Source organism: Bufo bufo, chromosome 7 (assembly GCF_905171765.1).
Source record: "Bufo bufo chromosome 7, aBufBuf1.1, whole genome shotgun sequence".
NCBI lineage: Eukaryota > Metazoa > Chordata > Amphibia > Anura > Bufonidae > Bufo > Bufo bufo.
In genome coordinates this window covers 179,955,730-179,982,184 of record NC_053395.1, presented here as the reverse complement: position 1 = coordinate 179,982,184, position 26,455 = coordinate 179,955,730, and the positions used below count along the sequence as shown (strand labels likewise).

The 26,455-nt window shown below is 40.9% G+C and overlaps 1 protein-coding gene across 1 annotated transcript in view; it reads right to left on the bottom strand.

Moving 5' to 3' along the window:
• PDE11A (phosphodiesterase 11A) overlaps positions 1 to 26,455 on the bottom strand; it is a 677,788-nt gene that overhangs the window by 492,092 nt on the left and 159,241 nt on the right. Inside the window, exon 2 of the mRNA XM_040440759.1 lies at positions 10,383 to 10,541. Within this exon, the coding sequence (XP_040296693.1) occupies positions 10,383 to 10,541 (159 nt within the window). The remainder of the gene's footprint in view (positions 1 to 10,382; positions 10,542 to 26,455) is intronic.

The following is a 26,455-nucleotide window of genomic DNA, read 5'->3' as shown; positions in this document are numbered from 1 at the left end:
ATAGACTGTCAATCACTGTGAGGATGGTGGAGGGAGGCAGGGATCAGGTGGAAGGGTGCTCCCGCCTTGAATACACCAGACTCCTCACTATGTGTTTGCTGCATTCTTTGATCATTTTGATCATTTGTATTAGCAAAGTATCTGAATATTTTGTTGTGCTGTATTGGCTAACATCTTCATCTTTTGATCAGGTGAAGAAACCCCGGACATTTAGTCCAACCCTGACAATGTCCTGCCTGTGCTGCTGCTCCAATTAGCAGAGAAAGGTCAGAGGCTCAGTGTCACGGATGAGGTATAGGAGGAAACACCACAACCAGGAGGGAAAGGGAAAGCCACTAGGCCTTAACGATAGGGAAAGGAAAAGGTCACCTCCTAGAGAACCCTACTCCTGGCCCTGACTCCTAACCATATGGGCACCCCTTGATGGTAGGAATGCCCATACCCTGGAACCTGGGACCCTAGAGACTCTTAAGAGCCCTAAGGATATAGGCAGGGCTGAGACAACCCGTTCCTTCCCAGATGAAGAAACAAGCGTCTCCCTGAGGCCTAGTAACAACCAACAAGGAAGGGAAAACAAAACACAAACAAACGCGACATAACTTCTGTAGTGAGATGGACGAGCAGAAACTCCAGAGAGGACAACACACCAGCTCTTCCAAAACCAAATTAAGCTATCTTACCACACAGTCAGAAGGGTGGGGTAAGACTAAATAGGGTAAAAGTAATAACTACTAAGCTACACCTGAAACAAGGGGTTTGATCATAAACAACAACACTGAATCAAGAGTAATCAAAGAAACTGTTAGATTCCTCCACGCTCCGCCAGTCTCCTTGATCTCCTGACATCTTTCACGGAAGGGACCGTGACACTCAGCTTTGGAGCAGTAAATGCGCAATTGTCCTCTACCTGGAAGTGTAATGGCGCCTACGCAGTCGCTGCTCCAAATGCCGAAGGGGTTGTATGAGATTAGAAAAACATGGCTGCTTTCTTCCAGACAAAATGTCACTCTAGTGAATGGGCTCAACTCCTCCGGTGAATATGACTAAGCTGCAATATCATAGATAAGAATGATACTGTTATCTGAAGAAAGCAGGCATTTTTTTAATCTCATACAACCTCTTGAAAAGAAAACTTTGGTCAACCGAGAGATCCGGATCTGACAGTCTGCACCACAAAAATATAGTGCACTACTCGGTAGTGCTTCTATGCCTCCGTTCAGCAACGACTTCCCGGATTGCGGACCCATTCAAGTGAATGGATCCGCATCCGTGATGCGGTGCCAGAAAGACCAAAGCCCATATTTTGCAGACCCCCTGTTTGTGGACCGCAATAGGGGCCCGGCCGGCACATGGTCATGTGCATGAGCCCTTAGGTTGTAATGTAGGGCACAATGATCATCTCATGGGCAGTTTTTGCATCCTCATCTCAGGTGCAATCGATGAATCGAGTTATGCAGCGGCGTAACTACATATGACTTGGCCCCCAAGCTAATTTTTGAATGCCCCCCCACCCCAGCAACTTCTTTGTAACCCCAGTCTCCCATGCAACCCCTACTCCTGTGTCTATTAAAGATTGTTCTCTCAGACGAGGCCCGGAAGCTGCTCCGTCCATTTCCTACAGTGTCACTGTATATAGTTTTATGGTATAATACTGTTGAGGGGCCCTGACAATAAAATTTTTTAGTCCTCCTCCTGGGTGGGCTCTTTCTGAGTTCAGGCTCCAAAGCAGCTGCTTTCCCTGCTTCCCTTATAGCTACGCCCCTGGAGTTATGATACTTTTTTCTGATACACAAATTAAGTGTCCGGTGCAACAATGGCGTCACCGTCACTCTCTCTTACCCAAGCTCTGTACCTTTCTGTGGCCAGACCCTCCTTCGCTGCTTTGATTGACAGGGCCAGGCAGTAGCAAAGCTGCAAGGGAGGCCACTGAAAAAATGCTGTTTTTGAAAAAAAAATTGTATTCTTAAACTTAGAAGGTTTTTTATAAAAAAGTTTTTCCAACTGTATTATAAATGCAGCAGGTATGGCTTGTATTAACTTAGCTTCATTACTTCTAGCAGCCATTAAAAAAAAAAGCAGAAAAAATGCTTTTTGACTTACAGATTGTACTCTTTTAGGATTTAGATAGTAGCAAGTGACAACTATAAAAACCTAAACTTCAGCTCTTCAGCGACTACCGTATGTCACATTTCCCTGCCGCAGGCCAGATTGTTCCTTCCTGGGAGAAAGAGACGGAGACTGAGAGATGTGAAGCACATGATTTTCAATTCACAACTAATGTAATATTTCGGCAGTTTGTATAAAAATTCTGGGGGAGGAAAACGATCCAAGCAGTAAAGTGCGATGGTTAGATTATTCCGGCTTCCAACAGAATAATATTGTGACAGTAGTACATTGAGATTTATTGTGATTGGAAACGACACACTGTCCTTATGCAGATTTGCTTCTCACGTTTCATGCCCGGTAATAAGAGTTAAATTATAAAACTATAGAAAACAGAAGTCGATCTGCTAAAACTTTATACAGTGAATAACTGCGATGAACCCTTGGAAATGAGGCGACCATCTGCCTATATATTCCAGTCTATTGATCCGTAGTGTCGATGATGTTTAGCCATAAACCTATGGAGCTTGCAAATGCATTGTCTCCATTGGAAGACAAATATATTGTAGCAATCCAAAAATAATGTACCTATTGACTAATATATCCTTATTACCTTTCTTGCTGCGGTAGGATATGTCTGATTGATGGGCATGAGGAAAGGGATATGCTCGCCTTTTCACAGAGGTTACATCGTCAGCCAATTATAACCAATGTCTCTCCCTGCACTCTCCCTGCAGTCTCCCTGCACTCTCCCTGCAGTCTCCCTGTAGTCTCCCTGTAGTCTCCATGTAGTCTCCCTGCACTCTACCAATATTCTTCTATATTGTCTTCAGCAACACTGTCCCTAGTGTATGAGTGCTTGCCACGTTTCTCCCTATGTTTAGTTCACAGGACAATGGGATGAGGTTTTATAGGACTCTTCCTAGCTGTGACATCAGAGGGGCTAGCTAGCTGCTGATTGGCTGTCTGCACGGCATAATGGGTGATCTCACGTTCCCGGGCTTCTTACTTTCACTTTGTAACACGTGCAGCCACCATTTTAGAAAAAACTAATTTGTTACCATGAAGCATGAGGAAACTTGGATTAGTTGCAAATCAAAGTTTTCCTAAACTTCGGACCGAATTCCACTTCGAATGCTTTGCTTCGCTCAACACTAGCAATAACCCTCAAGGGGTAGGTCATCAATATTTACCCACTGCGCAACCCCTTTAAGTTCCATCAGAAAACTGCAATGTGTTCTACGCTGCTTTCCTTTGGACATCGAGTAAATCAGTTTCATTGAACTCAACTGGTGCACAACAGACCCAGTCAGAAGACAGATTCCACTCTGCTATATCTGTACTGTATGTATGCATTTCATATCAAAAGCAGTAAGGGTAACAGTAAGATATAAGAAATGAAACCATCGCGTAGCTGAAGGCGTCTATCCAATATTATTTCAAAACATAAAGTAGCCTTTTGTTTCAGTAAAACAATACAGCAGCATCTAATCTGCATAGCTGTCATATATTTCACAGTGAAATGATCACAAATGACTAGAGGTGTGTTCACATTCTGTCTGACAAACGTCAGGCGTTGTCAGGGATACAAGACAATGTGGTATCACCATCGGGGGCTCTCACTTCATAATTCTTTACAGGGGATCCAATCCTTTTATTTTGCTACAATCACATTATGAACTGTTTAGATGTTTACAAGCCTGACACCTCACAGACCCACAATACAATATCAATACAATCAATACATCAATACCATCCATAACAAATGCAGATAGTTACAATAGTTTTAAACTCTTCTGTAAAGGAATTCATTTGTCTATTTTTAAAGAAATTCTGTCAATACATGAGTAGTACTGTAGTTATGGAGTCCAGATCACTAGTTTTTTTTTCCTACTGCCCCCTATTCTCCTGCTTTTAGAACTGCACTGAAATGCATTGTCAGGACTGCTGTGCATGCGCAGAGGAGTCCTCTCAAATATGTTAGAACAACGCAGCAGTCCTGACAGTGTATTTCAGTGCAGCTTTGAGTGTTCATAGTGGGGGAAAGTGGGGCAGTAGGAAAATAAAAAATAGTGATCTGGACTCCTTAGTGCTAATGTATCACTGTAGATAATAGTCCAAAATTGGGGTGACAGATTCCCTTTAAGGCCAGGGGTCCACAGTGATTTTTAGCGAGGTATATTGCAGTGCAATAATGTGAATTATCCCTGCTAAAGTAAACGGAAGGATGGTGTAGCAAATGACAAGCTTTCTCATATGCCTATGATTTTCTGGTTATAAAAATTACAAAAAGGGTGAATTCTGTAGCAAATCCGCAGCATTTCTTCACCAAAATCCACAGCAAAATTCCCACTATTTGGTGCAGATTTTGCCTCTGGAGGGAGGCTGTGGATTTTCTGCGGCTGCAACTTTAGAAAAAAAAAAGATTAGAAGAGATACGTTTGCTTAAAGGGCAACTAATATTGATGGCTTAATCTTAAAGGGAACCTGTCACGTCTACTATGCTGCCCCACTATGACTCCAGCGGTCTGTCACTTCTCTCATGGCAGTCAGTACTTTTATTGTACTGACATGGGGAACCTTGCAGGGTGTTCCAGCGCTGCGAGTGAGATGAGTCCAATGAGGCTCCTGACCATAACTATGGCAGTTTTCTTTCCTATGCGTAACGAAAATGAAAACTGTCCCTTAACTGTGTAGATGGACTTTGTTTCCCTCACTCCCCTTTACTTCTATGGGCTTACAAAAAGAGCACAGTCCACATGGGTGTTTCTGTAACCCTGGCTGACTCTTGCCACTATGAGGATGGGTTTTGTGATCTCAGCCATGAACGGCTGACATGGGAATAATCCTTAAAAGGTCAGACCCCCACCAATCAACCACTGACCAAACCTATAGCTATACTTAAAGGGATTCTCTTGGCTACAGATATGGATGACCAATCCGATGAATAGGTCACCATTATCAGATCAGTGGGGGTCTGAGACTCTGCACCTCCACGATCAGCTGTTTCAAGCTGCTGCAATGCCAAGAACTATACAATGATGGAGGCAGAAGGCTCCATACACTGTTTAGTGGCCATGTGGGGGTCCTGCATCTCAGCTCCCATTCAAGGGAATGGGAGCTGATCTTCAGTATCAGTATGCTGGCACTGGAAGCTACTCAAGGGTTTGGAGCCAAAAAAGCTGATTTTAGGGGTGCTGGGTGTTGCCCCCTCTTCCCCCAATCCGATATTGTTTACCTTCCATCAGGATAGGTCATGAATATCTGTAGCCTGGAAAACCCCTTTAAGTCTGGGGAACCTCTTTAATAATTGTAGAGATTTCCATTGGAAAGACCATTTATTTTCTGCAAAAAATCACAGTGTATGTAAATGTATCCCTAGCCTTGTCATTATTCCATAGGTTATTTCCTATATATACATGTATTTTGGAATTAAGATTAAAGCAGCATATATCCAATACATTTCAGCAGAATATATGATGTGATGATTTCACTATATTCTCCCTACATTGCTGTGGATTTCATGAAAGTACACATTTACACATTAGGGAAACTGACATCTTTCCCCTATATTATACTACCCTCCACATATACGGTATTTTCCAGATGTACTCTATACATTGCCAGTGACTATGTATGTCTCGAACCTAATTCTTCAGACATACTGTATGGCAAAATATACTCGATCATTTTGAAATATGACAAACTTATTAGCAGCGGACATTACAGAATCAATATTACACTTCTATATAATGGTGACACTGTCTACACAAGCTAACAGGGCGCTAATAAGATACACTGGGAGTGCCGCCGAGGGCAATTACCTTTAGTCATTCAATCACCTCGGTCATTGTGTAGCAATTCCTAATCCTTTCTCAAACTGAACATGAAAATTACAAATGGTAGCCCATTCCCCAGAGCAAGAAGTTCTCACTCCATGAAGCTACCTGTGCCGTTTAGGAATCAATAGCACCAATCAATTCCCTCCACTAATGGACCCAGAGTTTCAATTTTTTTGCTGAAATGCGCTGCAAGAATGATGAGAATAACCTGCACTGAGATTTTATTATGGAGGAGTGTCAAGAAGACCCCAGGCATGGGAAGAAAGCATAATGAGGACCTGTAAACCGTCAATTTGATATACAATGCAGGTATTGTCTGCGAACTTAAAGGGATAGTTAGGCAGATTGCTCTGACAATAATTGCAGATTATTTGGTGTTTATCAGCAGAACCCTCTGCTAGTAAGATGTCACCCGTCCTGAAATATGAGGATATCTCTTTTTTTATTTTATCAATTCAAAAAGACAACTATAGTTTATAAATATTTACATATTAAATTAATAAACTCCCTCCATCCCTCCTGATCCTATGCCACCGGGAGTGCAATGCCCCCCTTCACTTTAACCTATAACTTATCTTAGACTAGCTTCTGTCTCTCCATCGAATTGCTACCGGGCCCAGAAGCCTGAGGGGGCCCAAAGACCCTTGTGCACCATAAGAAGACACCGGTATTATAGAAAGTGCATGCTGATCAAGTTACACCTCTAGCTGGAGAGAAAGGGTAAGGTCAAGAATTTGGCATCGGGAAGTGGGCGGGCATGGGGTCGCTGATTCCATTTTTGCCAAGCCGAACTCCTGCACCAGGGCCCATGAGCCTTTAGCTACGCCCCTGTATAGTAACATTCTTCATATCTATTTCCCAATTTATACAATCTAAGTTCCATTACCATACAGTACAACATAAAAATTCTCCACATAGAAAGGATTGGTGATTATTAGAAAACCATTCTTCAGCTATAGCTGCTCTTGCAAAAAAAATAAAAAATCATAATATCGTTGCTTAATTCCTGTTAAATTCCTATAATACAATGTAATATGCCTATTGGAATCTGTATGCCAGAATTAGCCCGTATATAATCCAAGATCTCTTGCCAATACTTCACAAGCTTAGGACATCGGCAAATAAGGTATATCCAGTCTGCCCCTTCCTGATCGCATTAGGACCGTTGTCCATGTCCCTCAGTTTCATTACCTTCAACCGTTTAGGAGTTAAATAAAGCTTATGCATAATTTTCAACTGGGTCATTTTATGATTAATATTTGGCAAAAATGTTACTGTTAACTTACAAATCTTCTGCAACTTCTCTTCAGAAAAAAAACCATCCTTATATCATTTCCCCTTAAGGGAGGGGAAGACTAGAGTACAACCCCGCTTAGACAAAGTCTAATATAACTTAGAAGTAGCCCCCTTAACAGAGTTGTTCTTGATAATTTCTTCGGCTAAAGGAGAGGAGTGCACCAAAAACCTGAAATTAGTTTTAACTTCAATAATTACATAAAATAATTGAATATAATAAAACTTTTGTACCTCATAAGTCCGAACAATCTTTATACGTCTTGGAATGTAACTAATTATCTATATTTATTATATAATTGAGAAAGAAAAACAGCCCTCTCTTTTTCCAAAATGTTCTCACCTCCGAGTTACATTTAAGTTTTAAAAAATTGTTGTCCCAAAGAGGTGCCATAGGTAGGGAACCAACGATCCCACCTCTCTTTCTCACCCAACTCCATATTTTATGGGCCACCTTAAATATTGATGAAAAGGTTGTTTACCAAAGTAGCCAACTTCTAAAAGATGCAGTATCGAATGGGCCCCTAAGTCTTTAACCAAAAATTCTATCCTACTATTAGTGAATAATTCATTACAAAATATCAAATATTTCAACTGCGATGCCAGATAATACAACTTGAAATTGGAAACACTCAAACCTCCATGTTTGTTCCAGTTGCTGATGCACCAATTTCAATCTCGTTGGTTTACCCTTCCATATTAGCAACCCTAAAAGCCCATCCATAGATTTGAATACACCATCATTGACCCAAACTGGAGAATCTGAAAGAACATGTAGGAGACATGGTAACAAAACCATCTTAGGCTACTTTCATGGCTTACTTTCATCAGCGTTTTTACTTTCCGGTATTGAGATCCATCATAGAAGGAAAACGCTTGAGTTTTGTCTCTATTCACAGTCAATTGGGACAAAACTGAACTGAACAGAACGGAGTGCGCCAGAATGCATTGCTTACCCATGCCGGACAGAAAAAAGCTGCAAGCAGCATTTTTGAGTGCGTCATGGGATGCGGAGCAAGATGGATCCAGCATGAAACACAATGTAAGTCAATGGGGACGGATGTGATTTCTCGGACACAAAAGAAATATTGACTTACAATAGTAATCATGAGTAAGGATCTATACTGTAGGATCCGAAACGCGTAGACCTGGATTGCTTATGGTTTTTATTGTACTGAATTATTAAAAAGATTCCACGTTATCTGGAAGCTGGACCCTCTTTCTTTTTTACTAATGACTTACAATGGTTTTAGTGCCGACTTGGCTATTTTAGAGATAATGCAACCGGATCCGTTCATAACAGATACAGCCGGTTTATTATCATGACGGAAGTGTTTTTGCTGATCCATGGCGGATCCAGCAAAAACACAGATGTGAAAGTAGCCTTAATGAAATCCACAAACCCCAATGACATTTTAATTCAAGCCCTTATACTCCTGCAAATATCGGCCAAAAGAGGAACACATTCAGAGAAATATAATGAGTAGCATCACTACTTACGGTATATTAATTCCAAAATACCTAAAATACTTAAATCCATAAGAGCTCGGGGAGTGCTTACCTAAGGGCATCCAAATTGATTTTTCTCTATTTATCTTCAACTCTGTAAAAGTAGCAAATCCGTCCAAGATAGAAAGGGCGAGCACTAATGACTGCAATGAGTTTTTAAGAAATAATAATACATCATCGGCGTATAGTGAAATCTTATCCTCCTCTCGTTCAAACTTTTATATTTTGATCTTGCCGTATTGCTATTGCCAGTAGTTTCATTATAATTGCAAAAAGAAGCGGAGACAGCGGCAACCTTGCCTCGTCCCTTTAACGCTTGCCACCGGATCCCTATATAATATCTTGATCCAAATATATATACTGTAAATAGTCCAAATGTGACCAGAGATAAGACCGCTCCACGCTATCAGAAACTTTGGATATATCCAGAGATAAAACTGACAATTTATCCTGTTTTAACCCAGAGCTTTTACACATCTTTATAATTAATGAGGATATCTTAAGGTCCCTCTAGATGGGATGAAACAGCAGGCGATTGTCGAGAAGGAAGCGTTCCTTCCCGGCAATCGCCTGCTTGTCAGTTTACACACAGCGATCTCCTCCATAGTATGGGGAGGAGCGATCACTAATGCCATCGCTCATCCTCATACAGAATCATTGTTTGCCGGCGGCAGAAGCTGGTTACACAGCACGATCTGCTGCCGGCAAAGAACAAGTTTTGTGTCTGCACGAATGATTACCCGATGAACGTGCGATAATCGCTAACGAGCGTTCCTATGATCGCTAGTTGTCCATTATCTGGAGGATTCTCAGCCCATGTAAAGAGCCCTTTAGGCTATCTGAACACAGTGTGGATTTGTATGTAGAAAACCCACATTAAATCTACATCAAAACTGCTCTAAAAACGCACAAAAATCTGCACTATTTATTGTGGTTTTGGTGCGGATTTTGGTGCAGATTTTTACTTTATTTAAACAACCACATTGAAGTCTCTCGGGAAAACCACTCTTTGACATGCTGTGGATTTTAAAATCCGCACGGCAAGTCAGTTTCTGCACATAAAAATACACAAAGTGTACATGAGATTTGGCAAATCCTATTCACTTTACTGGTACAGTATTATGCTGTTGTTTTGAACACGAGAATCCTCAAGGAAAAAACGCATGTAATCTGCATTATAGCTGTCCAGTCAGCTCTCCTTCCATGTTAGTAAATATTTCCCATGAAAATGACAATTGTAGAGCTCTTGCACAGTACTGTTCCCCTGTGATTCCTCCTGAAAGTACATGAATAAATTGACAACTGGATGTCACCACTCGCCTTGTCTCACTGTCAGTACTGATTGGACAGAGTAAGAGTGTGCAGGGACAGGTCCCATTACCAAAGGGTAACACACAGTTATCAATTTATTCATACAAGAGGAATGGCACAATGTAGGCTACGGAGAAAAGATTTATAGAATATAAGTATTTACTAAAACAGACATTTCCGGGGTTCTGACAGGTCCTGTCACTCTGAAAATGCAGCGCAATCTGCAGGCAGCATGTTATACAAACCTAAATCTGACATAGTTAGAATTTGCACTTATACTAGCTTTGTGAGAAAAAAAATCAAATTGTGAAAAGTCAATCCTACTTTTTCGTCATCCTCAGTAAACGGTGCTCCTCCAGGGGTCTTGTTTATGGCTTGTGCGACCCCAATAATTTCCCCATCGCTGTTCTGTATCGGCATACATAGCAGAGACTTGGTCTTATATCCAGTGAGTTTGTCTATTTCATCACTGAATCTTCTGTCCTACAAGAGAGAAGAAGAATTAACATAATGTACCTAATAATAAAATATTCACATATTCATAATGTATATTTTATATAATGTACATATGTTCTTATTTACTTGTCATTAAATTGTGAAATGTACCTGTAAGTAAGAAAAGGAAGCAGGAGTATTAACCCTTTCAAGACGTTTTTTTTTATTTTGCTTTTTCCTCCCCTCTAACCAATGGCAGTAATGTTTTTACTTTTCCTTTCACATAGCCATATGAGGGCTTATTATTTTGGGGACAAGTTGTAATTTCAAATTTATTGGAAAAAACGGAAAAAGAAAATTCTACCACAATTATATTGCTTTTGTATTTATGGCATTCATTGGGTGGTTAAAAAAAAATAAAAAATGTTACCTTTATTCAGAGGGTCAGTATGATTTTACTGATTTCAAATTGATATAGTTCTTGCTGTTTTAATGCTTTATAAAAAAAAATTCTAATATATTTGCATCGCCATATTCTGACCCATAACTCTTTTCACATTTCTGTCTACGGAGCTGTGTAAGGGCTGTTTTTTGCAGGTCGAGCTGTAGTTTTTACGGATACCATTTTGGGATTTGTATGACTTTTTTTTATCACTTTTTATTCACAAAAAAGAAAAAAGCATGGATCGCATATCCCCATGCTATGCATTCATCTATTATTGCTTCTCAGTACAATTCAGGTAACTTCTCAGCATAAATAATAGTATACCAAGCACTAGTGTACATAGCGTACACAAGGAATTAGTATACACTTTGCCTCTATGAGTGGGTACCTACTCTACATTGGTGCAGTGCTTTTTAGTCACATTTTTTTAGGAGGTGAACCAACCACAAAATAGAGATCCAAGCATATAAACATTGTTTTCTGTTACAGAGTTCAACATAATGGATAAATACTTTTTATATTTATATCTTTTGCTTATTTTCACTTGTAAAATTAGGAAAGGGGGTTGGTTTTAATTTTTAATACATTTTTCTTTTTTTAACTTTATTTCTAAACATGCGATCATTAGATTGCTTATATCATAGACTGCAATAGTTTACCACTGGAAAACCCCTTTAATAAAGCAAGCATGCACTTTATACACCATTATTTAAAAAAAAAACGCACCAGAATTGTATCTCACTGAGTTGGATGCATCTGGAATAAAAATCACCACAAAAAAAAAAAAAAAACTGTTTACAAATAAAGACAAATACTACTGCAATATCATCACTACAGTGAGCAGCCTGGAAGAAACTCTATTGTGACATCATCACAGTAAAAATCAGCCTAGCAATTAACACAAACCGTCTTGTGATATCATCCCAGAACTCTTGCTCTAACATCAACATAACAGAACATTGCCAAATCATCACAGTGAAACTTTCCCTAGTAGAAAAGACACATACACGTTAGTCTAAAGTTGATCAAAACAGATGATCAGGTGAAATTTAACTATGAAAGATTGTTTTAGCCGACTGATGTCATCATCTGCAAAAAAGTCATCTGTGTTTGAAATTTTTGCTGTGGCATAGTCACAATGCAATGCAGCCAAAAGATGGCGACAAACATGATTATGACATCACCACAGAACTCGAGTAAGATATATAGATGAAGACTATTGTGACATCATCACAACAGAAGACCGTCTAGGAATAAAGACAACCTCTGCTGTGACATCATCACAGTACTAAGCAGGCAGGGATTAAAGACAAACACTGCTGTGACATCATCACAATGGGATAAAGCTGAAGACAAAACTATTGTGACATCACAACAAAAAGCATCCAAGGAATAAAGACAAACACTGCTGTGACATCATCACAATGAAATAATAAGGAAGACAAAATTATGGTGACATCATCAAAATAAAAAGCAGCCAAGGAATAAAGCTGAACTATAAAGACAAACACTATTGTAACATCATGAGGATTGAATTCTACCTATTTAGACGGGCCGACAAGCAGCAGATTATCGGGAAGGAGGCGTTCCTTCCCCACCGTCGGCTGCTCATTCAGTTGAGGTGAAGCGTTGCATTTACATGCAGTGATCACCTCCACAGTATGAGAATGTAGCATTGTTTGCCCTCATACAACTGCATTATTTCTGGGCAGTAGATCGATGTTTAGACCGCACGACCTGCTGCCCAGAAACGATAATTTAGGCGCCTGCGTAAACTACAGTTTCACCTGATGAACAAGCATTTTGCCCATTCATCAAGTGATCTGCTGCACCTTTAGATGGGCAGATTGTTGAGAACAAGCATTCGAAGGAACGTTCGTTCCCGCAATCTGCCTGATTATCTGCCTGTCTAAATCTACTTTAATAATAATAGACTATTGTTACATCATCAGAATAGAAAACTGCCAAGGAATAAAAACTATTGTGTCATAATCACAATGGAACTCCATCTAGGAATAAAGACAAAATCCTATTGTAAAATCATCATAACCATAGTGGAGATCACCAGGGAAAACAACGGAAAGAACAGAGCGCTGTACTGGAAACTTCTAGTTAAAATATTTTTTTAAACCAATAAAAGGGCAAGCTACGCATTTTGGTGGTGTTCTTTGCCTTCCTCAGCCTTGATTGAACCAAATAGTTAAGCTGCATATATATACAACTTAGACCGGAAGTGGGTAATTAATAGCTATATGTATCATACAATATAACAGGCCAATAAATAGGCTCACAATAAAAAGAGCTGTATCACTGATGAGATATGACCCAAGAGGGTTCGCCAAGATTTAAATACTCATGACCAATCCTCAGCATAGATCATTATCTGATCGGTGGGGGTCAAACACCTGTTTGAGAAGACACCAGCACTCCTGTGAGCGCCTTGACCTTCTAACCGTTCACCAATCACAGCGCTGTCCATTGTATTGCGGCTGTGGTTTGTATTGTGCTCAGCCCCATTCAGTTCTATGTTGCTTAGCTGCTCCTAGGTCACATGACAGATAAACATGTCATCACTGGCCTAGGAAAAGGTTCGCCGGTGCCTTCTCAAACTGCTGATTGGTGGGGGTCCCATGTGTTTTTAACCAACATAAAAAGAAAAATAGAAAACTTTATATTAAGTTTCTTTGGTTATGTTTCTTTGAATCTTTGTAATTTTGTTTCCTTTATTTTGATGTTCTTTTTGTTACTTTGTTCCCTCTTTTGGGGTTTTATGTATGTATACCATAATTATTTACTGTATATTTACTCTTCCCCAGTATTTGGGCTTACATTATTTATCATCTATATATGTATTTTTTGCTAGGGATATCACTTTTTTGGTTCATCATTGTTTTTGCTTATTTTATTTAGGTTTCGGTTTCTTGGCTATTTAGCACTTGGAATCACTCCATGTCATTTATACATGACTTACCTGTGGGCCCCAAAATCCACAGCTTTATTGCAGTCTCTTTACCTTGCTTGCTGGCTGCTCTGTTAGGGCTTGTTCACACGACCATGCCATGCTTTGCGGTCTGCAAATTTCAATTTGCGGAATGGAATGGACGGCCCTTTATAGAAATGCCTATTCTTGTCCGCAAAATGGACAAGAATAGGACATGACTTATAATTTTTGCGGGGCCACGGAATGGGTCCGCACCCGAGCCACAAAAATGCAAAACCAAACCACGGTCATGTGAATGAGCCCTTACTCTGTCTTATCTCATGCACCACTCTGTTTCTGGTTTCATTTTCTGTCCTAAGGGTGCACTGATTTCTATTTAAATATGTTCTCTGTATATTTTGTATTTCAGCCAGTATTGTGTTCTGGGTACTATGCAACCAAGATGATGTCACTTCCTTTCTCTCAATGTCTGTTACCATACTCTGTAATTATTTATATATTCACTTTGTGTTCTTTTTAAAAAAATTTAGTTAAGTCATATCTTGCCAGTTATATAACTCATTTTATTGTCAGTCTATTTAATGGGCTATTATATTGTACTATACTGTACATAAAACTATTTATTTTTCACTTAAGGTCTAAGTTGTGTATATATACAGCTTAACTATTTGGATCCGTCAAGCCTGAGGAAGGTGGTGGACCACAGCTAAAACACATAGCTTGTCCTTTTATTGATTTTAATAAAAAAAAATTAAATTAGAAGTTTCCGGTGCAGTGCACTGTTCTTCCCATTTTTTAACTTGGTGATTTCTGCTTTGATCTTGTTTATGGTCTCCAGTGGATGTATCTGCCAGGTAGGCACAGCAGCCACAAGATCCTCCAAGTTTACTATTGCAGGGGTTAACCACTCAGCATTACCTTGACACCACCTCGTCTACAAGGGGCCTAGCACCTACACATGTTTAAAAAGAGATTAAAAACCAGATATAAGCCAAACCATATAAATGGTTTTTAATCTCTTTTTAGTCATGTTACAATAAAGATGCATGTATATTTTATATTGAGGTGTGACATTGTTTTATTTCTTCTGTTGGTGTTTTTGAGTCTAAAACTTCTGTCTTGAGATGTTGTCCCACTTCCTATTCCACTTCTTTGCTGGAGTAGGCTTGAGAAATTGTTTTAAACTATTTAAAAAGTCTCAGTTGATAAATCTGTTTAAATCATCACAACAAGATAACCATTTTCACTTTACACCCAATTCTGAAAACTAGAGTGGTCATAGAAAAATTCAAAATGTCTCATAATGATTTAGCAAATATACCCAAAAGAGCACAAAGCCCTAGTCTGGTAGTTTTCGAAGACAGAATTCTGGTGTGTGGGGCTTGGTAAATTTCTCCCCAAGTTTGTAATCTGCTTATGATTCTAATTACTACATTCAATCCAAAATATGACAAAAATGACAGGACTGAGGAATCACTAATTGGACTGATGTGCCTCTGTAATTTTATGTCTATCTGACAGATATATGACAGGCCCAATTACAAGGTTTCCACTGACAGAATCGGTGGCACTTCTTTTTCATTATGCTTTTCATGACACAGTTAATCTACTCAACAAATCTTGGAATCTGCTCACAAGCAAAACCTAAAAAAGATAACAGGCTTTATCACCCACATCATCGTAATCATCAGTGTCATTCATTGATTTGTTGTAGCTTGGACACATCTCAATGGTCCTGTAGATTTTTTTTATCTTTAATGGAAATGATATAAAATAACATAAAAAAAATACTGATGCAAAGAAGGAAGGACAGGGCATAACGTTATGTTCATCTGATTAACCCCTTAAGGACCCGCGCAGTACATGTACGACGCTGGTGGACATGACTTAAGGACCAAACGCCATACATGTACGGCGGGCTGATCGGGCGGGTGCAGGAGCTGCGCCCGCCCGATCAGCAGCATGGACCCGGCAGTTTCTATTATGTAAGCCTCACAAAGTGACTTTAGACATGAACTGGTCTTAAAAAATTGGGTTTTGGAAATTTTCTTAAAAATTTTAAGATTTGCTTCTAAACTTCTAAGCCTTAACCAGGGCGTCACACTCGGAGTGTCTCTCCCCTTCCCCTTCTTTTCTCTCTCCCATTTTCCTTTCCTTCTCTCTGTTTCTTTTTCTTTCTCTTTTCTATTCTGTCTGTTCTTCGTTATTTTCTACAGGTTCACTCAGATTGTGATTGGTTCATGGATTCTTATGTCACCTTATTGCTATTAGCAGTGGATACAGTGAGATCCTTTAAGGTCATATACTGCTTTGACATTGCTGAACACTTTGTTTACCAGTTTGTAGCTATTGGCAGAGGATTCCGCGTGTTCTCTTAATGCCTGAATACTGATATTACATTCTTGTAAACCTTGAAAATAGTTTTTTCAGTTTTTTGATTGTTATTGACTGAGGATCCTCCGTGTTCCCTTAGTGTTTATATTCTGCTCTGACTTTTCTAAAAGATTAATAAAATCAGAGTAAACATAAACTTCTAAGCCTTCTAACGTCCCAAAAAAAGAAAATTAAATTTACCATGATCCAAACACGAAGTAGACATGAGAAATGTAAAGTAATAATAATTTTAGGAGGTATTACTATCTGTTTTAAAAGCAGAGAAATTGAAAGTTTTAAAATTGTAATTTTTTTTAAATTTTTGGTAAATTTGGTATTTTTTTATAAATAAAATGGTATTTTGACTCAAATTTACCACTGTCATGAAGTACAATATGTGACAAGAATACAATCGCAGAATAGCTTGGATAAGTAAAAACGTTTTAAAGTTATCACCAAATAAAGTGACACATGTCAGATTTGCAAAAAATGGCCTGGTCCTTAAGGTTAAAAAAATGGCAGGGTCCTAAAGGGGTTAATATTTCCATGTGCATTCCATTACTATCATCCACAGTGTTTCAAAATAAAACACTAAACCCTTTAAGAGGGTTATGCCACAAAACATATTACACATTTTTCAAACCAGCACCTGGATCTGAATACTTTTGTAATTGCGTGTAATTAAAAAATTTGCATAGCCATTGAGTTATTCAATAAAATTTATCTCCATCGCTACCTGTTGTTTGCTGCTTTCTTTTTTTGTTGTCCACCTTTCTGAGGTGGTTGCACATGCTCAGTTTAAATCTTCAACTGCTACTAGACATATCTTCTGTTAGAGGGAAAAGGCTACAGCATAAAGTACATGAACCCTGAGCTGCCAGCCTTAAGAGAAGCTAGCAGAGCAATTGGAGCAATGAATGGGGAGATCTCTGGATTTATTTAAGGTACAGGGCTGTTTCTAGCGTTGTAAGAAAGAGATTGTCATGTACTATTTTGTGTCTGATTCTCATTTTTTTTCATCAATCATGGCATAACCCCTATAAGGACAGGGCAATTTTCCATTTTTATGTTTTTGTTTTTTACTCCCTGCATTCAAAGAGCCATAACTTTTTGTATTTTTCTGTTCACAAAGCTGTATGAGGTATTCTTTTTGTGTGAGATAAGTTGTATCTGCTAATAACAACATTTTATATTGCATACGATGCAGTGGAAAGCTGGAAAAAATCCACCTGGTGTTAAATTGAAAAGTAATGCAATCCACCATAGTGTTTCTACATGAGTTCTGTTTCTACGGTGTTTCATATGTGGTAAAACGAACCTATTACCTTCATTTTGTGGGTCAGTACAATTACAACAATGGCACATTTATATATTTTTTCTTGTGTTCTAATGCTTAAAAAAATAAAAACTTTGGAAACAATACATTTTTTTGACTCCCATAATTTTTTGTAGTTACATTTGCAGAGCTGTGTGCGGCGACTTGTAGTTTTTATTGATACCATTTTAGGCTACTTTCACACTAGCGTTCGGGGCTCCGCTTGTGAGTTCCGTTTGAAGGGGCTCACAAGCGGCCCCGAACGGATCCGTCCAGCCCTAATGCATTCTGAATGGATGCGGATCCGCTCAGAATGCATCAGTCTGGCTCCGTTTGTCCTCCGCTCCGCTCAGTAGGCGGACACCTGAACGCAGCTTGCAGCGTTCAGGTGTCCGCCTGGCCGTGCGGAGGCAAACGGATCCGTCCAGACTTACAATGTAAGTCAATGGGGACGGTTCCGTTTGAAGTTGACACAGTATGGCTCAATTTTCAAACGGATCCGTCTCCCATTGACTTTCAATGTAAAGTCAAAACGGATCCGTTTGCATTATCATGAACACAAAAAAAAAAAAAAATATTTTTTTTTTTTTTTTTTTTTGTTCATGGTAATGCAAACGGATCCGTTCTGAACGGATCTAAACGTTTGCATTATAGGTGCGGATCTGTCTGGGCACATACCAGACGGATCCGACCTAAACGCAGGTGTGAAAGTAGCCTTAGAATGTGTATGACTTTTTGATCACTTTCTATTCAATTTTTTGGGAGAAGTGAAGTGATAAAAAAGCAACATGTTCACTGTACAGGATGCAAACATTTATAATTTAATAGTTTGCCCATTTTGGGAAGCAGTGGTGCAAAGGATCTTTTTTATTGTTTAAGTCTTTTTATTATGAGGACAGGGTGATGTGAATTTTTATATTTAGCATTTTATATACTTTTAAAAACTTTATTTTTCTATAAGTCCCCTTAGAGGACCTGAACATGCAATCATTAGATCACTTGTCCCATAGCCTGCAATGAATTACCATTGCAGCCTAGGGAAGTTGTGCTATGTTCCTATGCAACTGTTGCTGTGGTAGCCTTCAGAGGGACCGAGGCTACCACAAGGAACAAATGGCTCCGCCGTTCGCCTTGGGCTAGTGGCCCAGGGTCTGTGGTTAACTCATACGGCTGGAGCTCTGGTCAACGGGCTGTTAACCCAGGGTTTGTTGCTCAGCATCCCAATCTCACTAAGTTCTTCTTGTCACTAACGCATTCTGGCAGAGTCTCTCCTATTAAGCACTGGTCCCTATCTGCAGACAACGAAGGTCTCCCCTTATATACAGTTTCTGATTGAACTAGAACCTTCTAGTGGGAGGGGTAGAGTGAAGAAGCACAGCCTAAACAGAAACATTGTTACAATTTCTGTGTATCGTAGACTTGTATAGAGCTTCAATGCAAGTATATGGGAATTAATAAACAGTTTTTCCAGACATAAACAAGTCTTGCTTTTCTCCTAATGAGGGATTTGAATGAGCAAGCCTGGATCAGGAAGCGTTATATGAAATCTGCTGCTGTCCAGCTGGATTGGTGAACAATGATATCATCATGTGAACTGTGTCCTTTAGAAAATTCTTGAAAGTGAAACGTGTGATTTAATTCAGGTCACTATCATCACTGGAGCAGTGCGGATCTGATTTTCTTTTCATTGTGACATTTTATTTGAGATTTGACCTGTCTCTAGCAGACCTAGCAGCAGTTGGTGTGAACAGACTACTAAGGCTACTTTTACACCAGCGTTTTTGCTGGATCCATCATGGATCAGCAAAAACACTTCTGTCATGATAATACAACTGTCTGCATCCATTATGAATGGATCCGGTTGTATTATCTCTAAAATAGCCAAGACGGATCCGTCTCTAAAACCATTGTAAGTCAATGGGGGGCGGATCCGTTTTCTTTTGTGTCAGAGAAAACGTATCCATCTCCATTGACTTACACTGTGAGTCAGGACGGATACGTCTTGCTCCGCACCACATCACGGTCAGAAAAACGCTGCTTGCAGCGTTATTTTGTCCGCGATGGGGACGCAACCAACGGAATGGAAAGCATTCTAGTGCATTACATTTCATTTAGTTCAGCTTTGTCCCCATTACAATGAATGGAGACAAAACTTAAGCGTTTTCCCCTGCTTTTGACATCCTCTGACAGATCTCAATAGCGGAAAGGGAAAGCGCAGCTGAGAAGGTAGCCTAAAAGTGTTTTTTCTGTTTTTGGGAGCTTTATGTATGCCCTACACTACCAAACACAATGCCAAGTTTCTGGTGGAGTGGTGTAAAGCATGCCGCTGCTGGACTGTAGGATATGATATGAAGGGGTTATCCCATTACTAATGTAAAAAGTAAAATATAGTACATGGCAAAACATTTTCAATAAAGCTAGAACCAGCCCGATACCTCACATAGATCCAGAGATCTCCCCATTCATTGCTCTGCTAGATTTATATCAAGCTGACAGCTCAGGGGGAGGGTCTTTTCTGCTGCAGCTAAGGGGGTGTGTCTCAGCTCTCCCTATCACAGCTCAGGAGACAGTTAAAGAAAGAAACTGAGCATGTGCGGCCATCTCAGTGAGCAGGTCAAATAAATAAGAAAAAAACCTAATGGCAGGTGGCACAATACAGATGTATTTTATTGAATAACTCAGTGGCTATGCAAAATTTGCAATCACACGCAATTACAAAAGTATTCAGATCAGGTGCTGGCTTGAAAGCTGTAGAATATTTTACGTGGGAAAACCCCTTTAAGTAGTGCACAGATCTGACTGATTGGCTGTCAAGCCAAGCCTCCTCCTGCCTGTCTGCCTGATCTCAGTGTCACAGTGCGGTTCACTGTGACAGTTGTGCCGTGTAGTCTGGCTGCATGCCCTCTTGCGTACTGGCTGCAGGCTGACACCTGTGTATGCTGGTTTCTTGGGACTGCGTGCTGGCTGCGGTGTCTTGTGTGAACTATGCCCCTGAATGTGTGTACTCCCCGTGTCTGCATCCCTGTGCAGTTCCTGTCTCTGGTGCCGCGTAGGCTGGCTGCAGGCTCTCTCGCGTACTGGCTGCAGGCTGACACCTGTGTTTACTGGTTGCTTGGGACTGCATGCTGGGTGCAGTGTTGTATGTGAACTCTGGCCTGCGTTGTGACTTGCCGTGTCTGCATCTCTGTGGTTCCTATCACCGGTTCCATGCAGGCTGGCTGCATTCACTTTGTGTACTGGCTGTGGGTGTTCCCGTGCTTGCTGGTTCTGCGATGCGTGCTGGCTGCGGCTTTGTGTGTGAACATGACCTGAGTATCCATGTCTGTTTGTATCACAGTGTGGTTCTGTTACTCGTTGCTGTGTAGGCTGGCTGCCTGTAACCTCGTACTAGCTACAGTTGTCCTGTGTATGCTGGTTGTCGTTCGGGAGTGTTGGCTGCAGCATTCTGTGACTGGTGTGTACTAAAACTTGTGATTGTATATTCTATGGTTCTGGTACTCCTGTTTCTGATGGGGTTAACTTCCCCTGATTTGTTCCTGGGTGTGGCTTGTTAGGAGCCCTCCTTATGCAGCTATATCTATCTGTGAGCTGTGGGGCTTGTGGTCAGTCTGTCTTGGGCCTTGCTGAGTGTAGCACCTTGCTGCTGCTCCAGGGGGTTTTGCCATCTGCCCTTGTTTGTGGTGACGCCTGGTAATGTGTTATTGTTGTTGCTTTGTCTGTTCTTCTGTACCTGTCCTATGATGTTGTTGATGTTGCTATCCTTGTCCATGCCTTGCCTGTTCTTCTGTAACTGTTCTCTGTCTGGATCCACTCTGTTCCATGTTTAGCCTAGCAGTGCTATAATTGCGTTTGATAGCTTGGCAGTGCTAAACTGCTTCTGATCCTGTCCTTTGTCCAGCCTGGCAGTGCCTACTGCTTCTGATCAAGTCTGGTACTTGTCTGTCCTGCAGTGTCTTACTGCTTCTGTTCCTGTGTTTGTCCTGCCTTCGTGAGAGGGCCCCTGGGTTCTCCGGAGGGAGGATCTCTTGTCTGTGTGCAGCTCTGCTTGTGACCGCCATGCTTCCGTACCGCATGGGGTCCAGGCATCTGCTTCTGTGCTGGTTCCCATTTGTCTTGTCTGATCCAAGTCCTGTGTTTGCTTGGGTTCCAGTTCTGTTCCGCTGGTTCTTGCAGGTAGGGGCCAAGTGTACCGGGACCTTCTTGGAGGTGCGACCAGTGAGCCCTCGGCCCAGTTAATCCTCACCACCAGGGTCTCTGTTAAGAACGGGGCTCACTGGCTCTCTGCCATCTGGGTTTTACCTCTGGTCTGCCGGTGCACTTGGTTCTGTGGTAGTGCTACCACTTTTGCCTAACCTGCATATATTACTGTCATGTTCTTTATTACATGTGTAATAAAGTACTCTGTTGGTCCCTGGTCTGTTTCTGCCTGTGTCCTGTTTGCAAGACGTCCCGGTGGTCTGGCTTGGGCCTCCAGCGCGTGACACTCAGGAGCTAGAACAGGTAAGCCCATCACAGTTATCAGTCTACATCTTCTCCTTCTTCTTTGCCTGGCTTCTGCAGCAGAAACAGGTAAATATGTTACCTTTATCTATTGTCTTACTGCACAAAGAACTTTTGGTCACGTTTTTTAAGACATGTTTTTTTTTTTTACCTTTATTGGTATTTTAAGATTATACTCTACACAAGATATTCATCATAGAAGTGGAGGAGTTTACTCTGTATTCCCACTTTGATAATTACAGTGTTCAGTCTCACGAGTTTTCTGCAGGCAAGACTTTTCAAAATGCATTAATTTCTAAATCTAAATTTGATCATCATTAGATTAGCCGTTCATTATCTTTTTGAAGAAAATTTAAAACATCTCCCAAAAAGCTAGCAGTTAGGGAGATATACATTTATCTCACATATTCTGCAGACTGATAAATTTCCACGTACAACTTAGTTTCTCATTAGTCTCTTGTTTTACAGCCGGCATCTCACATCTAGCCCCCTAACTCTAAATTGATTTCTGTCAACGATAACTGGTTAGGATTTTTTTTTTAAAGAAAATATGTATCCTGTTGTGGCACATAAAACATAGGGGCACATTTATGAATTGCTCTAATTTTAGATTTTTTTACATGTCTTGACACATTTCAAAAATGGGTGTGGCTTTCCATAGCCCAACAGATTTAGGGCTTATTCACACTACCGTATGAATGGGTCCGCATCCATTCCACAATTTTGTGGAATGGGTGCAGACCCATTCATTTCAACGGGGCCGCAAAAGATGCAGACAGCACACCATGTTCTATCCGCATCAGTTGTTCTGTTCCGCAGCCCCGCAAAAAGAATTGAACAAGTCCTATTCTTGTCCATTTTGCGGACAAGAATAGGCATTTCTATAACGGGCCGCCCGTTCTGTTTTACAAATTGTGGAAAGCACACGGGCAGCATCTGTTCTTTGCAGATCCGCAATTTGCTGACCGCAAAACACAGCATGGTGATGCGAATGAGCCCTTACTATAATTTACACCAGAATAACAAACCATGATAAATTACAGCTGAAATGTACGCTAGCTCATAGCTGCCATATACTTCAATTTCTGGTGCACAGACAGTTAGATGTGCCAAAATTATTGAAAGGCCTGCCCCTTTAAAAAACTTTGCCCTTTCTTACTCCAGCTGACTTTTTACTAAGCCTGCCATATGAAACACCAGTCTTAGTAAATCCGCCACAATGTGTATGTTAATACAGTTTATAACTAACCATACCATGTAATGTCAAGGTGCCAAAGTAATACTGGCATACTCTATATTGTATGAGACTAGAAAGAGTACGTCCAAAATAAATGTTAATGTATAGTTTACCCGCAAAACCATGTGACCATTACCACTGCGGCGACGTCAGTACCACCGCTTTTGACCTTGCACAAAATCAGGGAGCAGAGGGCTGATTTCTTCTACCGCAAGGACAGAATAATTATTAAAGGGTTTCTGTCACCAGAATTACCCTCTTAAACTGTCTGACATTAGAGATGTGCTAATGTCTACAGAATCCAACTCTGCTATTTTTATGTTTATTGATTGACAGGCCATCGTTCGTCTTCTCCTGCCAGCCCTGTGTGCTGGTTAAACAGCACCGCGCAGGCGCAAGACTTACCCAGCACACAGAGCCTGAGAAGACGAATGCTGGCCTGTCACTCAAGGACCCAACCAAAGAGGAAAAACCAATAACCCCATGGAAAAATGAGAGAACGCACATATAAAATATATGTAGTTTATTAAGACAAAATATAATAAATGTAGAATAAAACGAAGGCACAAGGTTATTAAACCCGCGGACAAGGGGGGAAATGTTGTGATCTGGCCAGCACAGATGTATGAGAAAGAAGCATTTAGACAGTTAGGGGACAAGGAATGTTACAAACGACTAGACAGCAATCCCACCACCAGGGTCAAGGTTGAACTGGATCAGATTTTAGACTCTGGGGTTGACAACAATATACTCTCACCACGACTTAAGGAGGGTCTGGTGGTCGACCACCCGGTGACACCTACCCTGTATCTTTTGCCTAAAGTTCACAAACAGTTACAACCCCCCCCCCCCCTCGCGCCCTATTGTGGGGTGGGGAGTCTTTGTGAACGTGTGAGTAGATTTGTGGATTTTTATCTGAGGGGATGCGTGGAGACCCTACCGTCCTATGTCAGGGACACTTCTGATGCATTGAGGAAACTCAATGGGGTGTCGGTGGAGGGGGACATGTGGTTGGTCATGTGCGATGTTGAGACCCTCTACACGTCGATATTCCACGACCACGGGATCAGAGCCTGCCAATATTTTATGCAAATGGAAAAATATAGATCAAGAGATTATTGTGTTTGTGATTGAGATTCTGGACTTTATCTTGAAACACAACTACTTTACATTTAAGGAGCGCCTCTTTCTACAGCTCCGGGGAACAGCGATGGGGGCGACTTGTGCGCCCTCGCACGCTAATTTGTTCCTCGGATTGTGGGAGAGGGAGATAGTCCAGAATCTCCCGGATTATGGCTCTGTGGTCTCGTGGTCGCGGTATATCGACGATGTACTGTTCATCTGGAAGGGCACAGAGGGGCAGCTTCTGACCTTCCTCCAGCGACTTAATGACAACACCCTCAACATCAGAATGACATGGCACTACAGTCAGGATAGGATGGAGTTTCTTGATATTCTGATCAGCAGGGAGGGGGACGGTCGGGTCTCCACAGATCTACAGTACAGACCAAAAGTTTGGAGACACCTTCTCATTCAAAGAGTTTTCTTTATTTTCATGACTATGAAGGCATCAAAACTATGAATTAACACATGTGGAATTATATACATAACAAACAAGTGTGAAACAACTGAAAATATGTCATATTCTAGGTTCTTCAAAGTAGCCACCTTTTGCTTTGATTACTGCTTTGCACACTCTTGGCATTCTCTTGATGAGCTTCAAGAGGTAGTCCCCTGAAATGGTCTTCCAACAGTCTTGAAGGAGTTCCCAGAGATGCTTAGCACTTGTTGGCCCTTTTGCCTTCACTCTGCGGTCCAGCTCACCCCAAAACATCTCGATTGGGTTCAGGTCCGGTGACTGTGGAGGCCAGGTCATCTGGCGCAGCACCCCATCACTCTCCTTCATGGTCAAATAGCCCTTACTTTCAAAGTTTTCCCAATTTTTCGGCTGACTGACTGACCTTCATTTCTTAAAGTAATGATGGCCACTCGTTTTTCTTTACTTAGCTGCTTTTTTCTTGCCATAATACAAATTCTAACAGTCTATTCAGTAGGACTATCAGCTGTGTATCCACCTGACTTCTCCTCAACGCCACTGATGGTCCCAACTCCATTTATAAGGTATGAAATCCCATTTATTAAACCTGACAGGGCACACCTGTGAAGTGAAAACCATTTCAGGGGACTACCTCTTGAAGCTCATCAAGAGAATGCCAAGAGTGAGCAAAGCAGTAATCAAAGCAAAAGGTGGCTACTTTGAAGAACCTAGAATATGACATATTTTCAGTTGTTTCACACTTGTTTGTTATGTATATAATTCCACATGTGTTAATTCATAGTTTTGATGCCTTCAGTGTGAATCTACAATTTTCATAGTCATGAAAATAAAGAAAACTCTTTGAATGAGAAGGTGTGTCCAAACCTTTGGTCTGTACTGTATATAGGAAGCCGACTTCCACTAACACCCTCCTACATGCCAAGTCCTCACGTTACCCACAGATGGTTAGGGCCATTCTGGTGGGACAATTCTTGCGCCTTCGACGTGTCTGCTCAAGCGATCAGAGATTTGAGGCTCAGACTGGGGAGTTGTCCAGGAGGTTTCAGAATAGAGCATATAATCAATGTGACATCAAGAGGGGTTATGCACATGCCAAATCCACAAATAGGGACTTTCTCCTGGCCAGTAATAGACAAAAGACCGATAATACCAGCTGTCGGTTTATTACGCCTTTTAATACGCAGTGGGTATTTGCGGGCGACACTTCGAGAATATCCCCAGGTTACGTGGCGACGTTCCAAAAACCTGGGTGATATGCTTACCAACAGTCACTATGTATCCCCATCGCCATCCTACATCTTTGGGAGTAAGGGCCCTAAATGGGGCTCTTACCCATGTAACAACTGTCAGGTGTGTAGATATATGGTTCGGACCTCCACATTCATGGACTCTGAGGGTCGACAGGATTTCCATATTGTACATCATATCACATGCAGAACTGCATCTGTGATATACCTGATCACATGTCCTTGCAATCTCTTGTATGTAGGGATGACCACTAGGGAGTTACGTGTTAGGATATTTGAACATGCAAATAAGATCCGCCAAGCAGCTACCACTGAACATGATGAGTTGACCCAATTTCAACCTATA